The 6165-nt window shown below is 38.3% G+C and overlaps 1 protein-coding gene across 1 annotated transcript; it reads right to left on the reverse strand.

The window, feature by feature from the left end:
• Positions 1 to 1456: 1456 nt before the first annotated feature.
• On the reverse strand, positions 1457 to 5907 carry dram1 (DNA-damage regulated autophagy modulator 1). The gene is made up of 7 exons (XM_005740778.2): positions 5532 to 5907; positions 5131 to 5198; positions 4787 to 4929; positions 4515 to 4692; positions 3385 to 3443; positions 2727 to 2819; positions 1457 to 2637 (listed from the first exon to the last, which is right to left on the reverse strand). Exons 1-7 carry the CDS (start codon positions 5660 to 5662, stop codon positions 2599 to 2601), a joined length of 711 nt encoding a protein of 236 aa, XP_005740835.1. The 5' UTR covers positions 5663 to 5907; the 3' UTR covers positions 1457 to 2598.
• Positions 5908 to 6165: the final 258 nt, after the last annotated feature.

Consider the following 6165-nt stretch of genomic DNA (forward strand, 5'->3'; position numbering starts at 1 on the left):
ATTATTGTGTAACCTTGATGGAAAAAGAGGATGCTGTTCAGACTAAAATATTCTTTATCAAGACTTTAAATCCGTACCTGCAGCACTGCCTAGTGCACTTTCATCCATTTAGTTGAATCTAATAATTTATAACAATAAAACTATTTTCTTTTTGATATTTGTTTGTTGTTTGATATTCAAATTCTTTGAAAAATGTTAATTTCCCAAAGCTGCTTAAGTTTTGATGTTTGATACAGAGAAATTAATTACTGTACTATTAAGACACTGAGTACTAATACACTCTACAGCCAGTCAGTCCAATGACATGCCTCTTGATCTTCACCTGGTTTTCTAGAGTTATGCTCTAGCTTTTGTAGGTGATGTGTGAACTGCAGTCTTTCTCGTGGTGTTTGTTGTTGGTAGGAAGTACGACTCTTCATCGTCATGTGATTCAAAACTTGTGGGTACAAGCCTGAGAAAGAGGGGCAATCATGTCATCGCTGTCAGGGATAAGATGTCTTTTAACAGATGCTAAGTTGAAGTGAGATAAGTGTGGAGTTGTACTGAAAAAACACCATGCTGGATCTGTGATTCTGCCTTAAATAAACACTCGTACACTTTTTCTTTTCTTTTTTTTAAATATGTGCTTTTATTATGCATCTCAGCTGTGCATTACAATCTGTGTTGTAACTCATTTTATAAGCAAAAGTACAAAAGTAGTTCAGAAAAAACAAAAGTAAAATGTTTCCCTCTTATAAAAACAGTACCTGTAGTGAAATGGTTACAACCGGTATACATCACTGCGCAGGATCCTTTTATTTTCTTTAATGTACAGTACGTTTATTCCAGCTCCACATTAACAGCTCCAGTCAAGAGCAGTTCAGCAGAAGTATGTGCCTGCTGCTCCGCTAAAACTTGACCACTTTTCTCAGTTTGCATGTCTCTCTGTCTGAGAGATTAAAGGTAATGAAACTTTCAAGTAGCCTTCTAGTTTGTTAATATCTTCCCTTGTTCCTTTTATGTAACAATCTCTAAATCACACATTTTTCTCAGAGTTTTACAGCCCGTTTCTAGTCTCCCAGTGATTTTACTTTGCTGATTTTTGGCTAAAACGGTGGCTCTTAATTTTAGATGTTTTCCTCTAAACATCTAAAAGTAAATAAATAAATTACGCCAAATTACACCAGCTGCAATGCCACAAACGTCTCACCCCACCCACCTGCTAATATCAGTATTTGGAAGATGGGTGTAGTCCAACACCCTTTATGTATGGGGTGTCAAACATAAGGCCTGGGGCCAGAATTGGCCTGGTAAAGACTCCAATTTGCCACTCGGCAGGCCCGGAAAATGTGATGGAGTGCATAGACTTTGTACTTTTAACTGTATTCTGATATGTTTTTGAGCTTGTCAGACATACTACGCCAAAGAAATTCATAGATAAACAAGAAAATGACAGCAAGTTCCTGTTTTTTCACTGTCGTCTATATAAATTCAAGCTTTTGACAGCGGACTGGACAAAGACTGTCTGGGTAATAAATTACCAAAAGCTTTTCTATGATTTTACATATTTATCATGTAATTCCACTGGTCCAGCTCATTTAAGATCAAAGTTGTCTAAAGTTTGCCATCCTTACTTTGAAGTCAGCCTGCACACCTAAAATGATCCATGACTCATACCTTACACACTTAAAAAAAACACATTTTTCTTACTAGGTACAAGATCCATACTTGGTACCAGAAACTTCTGCCTAGATTAAAACCGTACGATGTAAGGTTGCAAGTGAAAAACCAGCCAGAAGCCCTATTGAATGAACCTCCAGAATTCCAGCTTTACTTTCAGTTCATATTGTATAATTCCTAATAAAAAGTAGCATAATTCCTATTACCTGTATGAAAATCTACATTTGTAGCAGCACCAGAGATGATATTAGAGTGTCTGCTAGCATGACTGAGAACGTGAACAGTATACAGTAACTCATGTCAGTCAGAAACACCATGTTGGACTTTTCATGAGTCAACAATGTGGAGAGGACAGATTCAAATACCGAAACCAAAACTCTGAATCTGAGCATCCACAGCAGGAGGTTTTCCTCCTTAATTTGATGTTGCAATAATGTGGTCATCCAATAAAACTGGGAATTCATAAACCTCTGCACAAAACCAACAACTAGTACACATTTACTGTCAGTCAAAGACAGGTCAGACTGCCAAGTAGCCACAGACATACTGAGTGGTCTGAGTGGTATTGTCATCTAGCCCCGAGTGCACCGATCATGTGCTTACTGTGTGATGAACTTCTCCTATGTAAAGTCAGAGCTCTCACAGAATGTGTCATGCTGGTGTGGCAACAGCAAAGTGCAAAGTAAGCAGGCAACATTAAGTACACTTGAAAATAGTTTGTGTAAAAACAATGTAATAATACAGTATTTGCATAGTTTTTCCATCTGTCACACGTGACAGACAGCCAGTTGTACTAAAATGCATAAATAGATATATTTTTAAGTATCTACTGTATTCTACCAAAATTTCAGCCAGGGGAAATTGGACAGGAATAAAGATACATACATAAAATGTAAATACTTATTTATCTTAATGTTTGTGGCCCAAAATGTTCCAAGACTAATCCTCAAGTTCTGCTTTCACCCGTAAGGTAAAGAACTGTAGGAGAATAAAAAAAGAAGAATTTTAGCAAATGAATAAATATATATTAAAAAACTATATACTATGTGTGACAGTGAGATACTGACCTTGAAATCATGAATGTATGTGAAGAAGAAGAAGACAAAGGTAAAGGCAACAATCCACTCGCATACTGCACTGGCTACATGGAAGGGATAGTCCTGCACGATGGAAACAGACGCTTAAATCAGAAAATTCTATGCATCTAATAATGATTATTATAATTTTTGGTCCATAAATGTTGGAACTTTCTGTCCAATGATGCCAAATATACTTCGACTAGTTTACTGTTAGAATACTTTTTTGCACAACTTCTCACATTTAGGCAGCGCAGATGAACAATGGACAATGGCAACGGTAAACAGTTCTCACATATTATCTGATATTGGCGTTTGAACATTATTTGCATCACCATTTGTTTTTCTCTGCTGCTTCTTTTCAGACTCTCTTAACTTCCACAAAAGGTTTCTAGTTCTTTTAGCTGACTCATGGCAGTGAGAAGTTTGTGTTATGCACACACTTCCATTTAATGCCAATAGTAAATTTACCAAAAATCATCACTGACATGTTGGGGAATGTTTGTTGGATCTATGTATTAGACCCCCCAAAAAAAACCCCCAAACATTTCCCACATTTTGACACTTTATGTCACTATTTTGACACTATACGTTTTATTCCTGATCTGTGCTGTGATCTGATGCAATGTGCTGACACACTGTGGCCTACCTTGTCATGCTTTTGTCTGTGCAGCTCCGTTTGTTTCACGTAAAATGCACAGATGACAGCTGAGTTATCCGTGAAGGAAAACACTGAGTCGATACAGGAAATGACACTAATCATAATATTCTGCAGGTCATACATTTACATATTGCCAAGAGAAAAATAAAGTCAAAAAAAAAGTTTATATATCAGGTTGTAATAAAAAGTCTGCCGGCCCTCAGCAGGGGTTAAAATTATGTAAATACAGTCTGACTTTGCTTTTATTACTTCTTATTTAGATTACTGAAACTCTTTATATGTTGGCTCTGATCAGTCATTACTTTATTGCCTGCAAGCTTTTCGAAATGCAGCTGCTCGCCTTTTGACGGGAAAGAAACGACGTGAACACATTACACCCACACTGGCCTACTTAGACTGGTTTCCAGTCCATTTCAGTATTCAGTTTAAAATTCTCTTACTTGGTTTTAAGTCTCAAGGGTTTGGTGCCACACTTTTGAAACCTTGCAATCCTACCAGAGCACTGAGGCCTCTAAACCAGCTGCTCTTAAATAAGTCCTAATCCGGGCTTAAAAGCACAGGGGATAGACTCTTTTCAGTGGTGGCTCTTAATCGTTATAACAACTTGCTGTTTCACATAAGAGCTGCCCAGTCTCTCAATCATTTTAAAACCCTTGGCTGTTATTTATACTGCATATTATGTACAACTAAGGTGGCTTAAAATGTGCTATAGAAACAAACTTTGTCTTGGCTAATTTCAAGTGAATAGAACATAACATGATACACAGTGCTATTATTCATTTTAAAAAAACTGAGCAACAACACAAAAGCAGTGCATGAAAAACTAAGTACACCTTCACTGCTTCCATAGAAATTAAAATGGTAAGTAGCAGCCAGGTGCTGATATCAAACGTTAATAAATAACCAGTCATTGTCAGGTGTGAGGTAAATAATATAAATATATATAAATAAGTAAATAATGACAGTATAATATGTCACATATTATTGTTCATCTAAAGTTATATTTAAATAACTTTCAAACCTAAAAAGGACCAGATGACTTATTTTTCTAAGTCCTGATATATAAAAGCTTCATCATCATCATCAGAAAGTTAAATCACAAATCTCAAAAAGGATACTGGGTACAAATGCAACAGCAGCAAGGATGGTGATAGTGACCCGCACACAAAACACATACTTGGAGCACCCATACGGATGGGCTTGAAATGATATAAAACACTGGAGGATAATGTACACAATGCCAAAGACAAAAAACAGAAATGCTCCAATATCATGGACTACTTGCACTACTGTTTCCTGCAATCAAGAAAAAAGAAAAGAAAAGGCACAACTTGTAATTACACTGAATTAGTTGTGATGTGTTAAATGTGATTTTAATGTGAGTACATACTTGGAAAGTAGCAACAATGCACATGCCAAAACATGAGATCACACCAAGCCAAAGCGCTACTTTGTTGAGGCGTGCGCTCACATTAGTGGCGTCCTCCCTCAGCAATTCCACGTGCTTGTATCTGGCATAAATTGTGCCCACACCTGTGCAAAAAACACAGAGAGTCACGAGAGTGTGCAAACCTACACATTTACCCTAATCCATGAGTTGTACTTTCATTTTCTTAAAAAAGGGGAAATGTGAGAAGCATCTTTGGAAAGCATGCTTCCTCCTTAGGGAAAGCCCAGAGTTGCCTAAAAAGAGTCAGTTCACACTGCAGATGTCCACACTGGAATTTCAAATACCTGCACATGCAGAAATAAAAGTCATCAGACCAAAAATGCAGCTTTCTGGGGGGCTGACACCTGTGTCGCTGAAAAGAAAAAGAAAAAGAGTAAAGACCCGTGCAGATTTTCAGTTCGGGTTAAACGTACAATACGTGGGTTGTGTGACTGTGTTTTGTACAATATTAAACATTTAGTTGCCTCTTCTTAACATAAAAGTCTTCTAATGAAAGCGAAGTGAAAGAACAGATTTGCGCTAGTCTCCTACAATAAACAGATGTGCAGGCTACACGCAGCTGGTGTTTGTTATAGCGGAAGAAACCGAAACTAAGACGTTTTCTCATGAAACGTTTTCCACGGCTCCGAATCAGGTTGAGCATGAGAGAAAGGCTGCTTTGTGTGAGCTCTTCAAATAAACTTACCTTATGTACGGGAAGATTACATCGACGTCGTGCCTGTAAATCGCGATGATATAACAAATAATGAAAGTAGCGGAAGACCAGACGACCAGGAACGCTGGCAGGACGCACAGACCTTGCTCGAACCAGTACATCTCCAGTTTTTGCGCTCAGCTTCAGGCAGACTTTCTCTCACGTATATATGCGCAGAGTAAACAGAGCCATGCGATAAGAAAAGCTGGTGTAGGAGCAGGAGTGTCAGCTGCCGTCTGTGGTCTGCGAACGACAGTCACATGCAGCGGTGTGTGAGCAACAATGAACTTGGCCTCTGCCAGTAAGCAGCATATACAGTGTACAGTAACCTCTAGCCCAGAGCTACTCCCCCGTAGGGCGATCAAGCGCTTCCTTCTTCCTTTTGATCTTTGTGAAAACACACACACACACACACACACACACACACACACACACACACACACACACACACACACACACACACACACACACACCAGCAAAATACCAAACTAATGAAGTGTCTTTTAACCTAACTTCAACCGGAGGTGATACTCAGAGTTTCCACAGCAGAGTGAGCAGCAGTTTTACATTTATATGAACAGATTTGAGTTTATAGAGTGAAAAATCTGCATAACTGCCTGCGTTT

This window comes from Pundamilia nyererei, unplaced genomic scaffold (assembly GCF_000239375.1).
Source record: "Pundamilia nyererei isolate P.nyererei 1_Seehausen unplaced genomic scaffold, PunNye1.0 scaffold00104, whole genome shotgun sequence".
NCBI lineage: Eukaryota > Metazoa > Chordata > Actinopteri > Cichliformes > Cichlidae > Pundamilia > Pundamilia nyererei.

Bases quoted from the DNA above. Each gene is read 5' to 3' on its own strand.
- dram1 (XM_005740778.2), bottom strand. From the start codon at position 5,662: ATGTACTGGTTCGAGCAAGGTCTGTGCGTCCTGCCAGCGTTCCTGGTC. The intron at 4,693-4,786 runs GTATGTACTCAC...TCTTGATTGCAG, and splicing joins GCATTGTTGCTACTTTCCAA to GAAACAGTAGTGCAAGTAGT. The intron at 3,444-4,514 runs GTATCCTTTTTG...CGGATAACTCAG, and splicing joins TGCTGTTGCATTTGTACCCA to CTGTCATCTGTGCATTTTAC.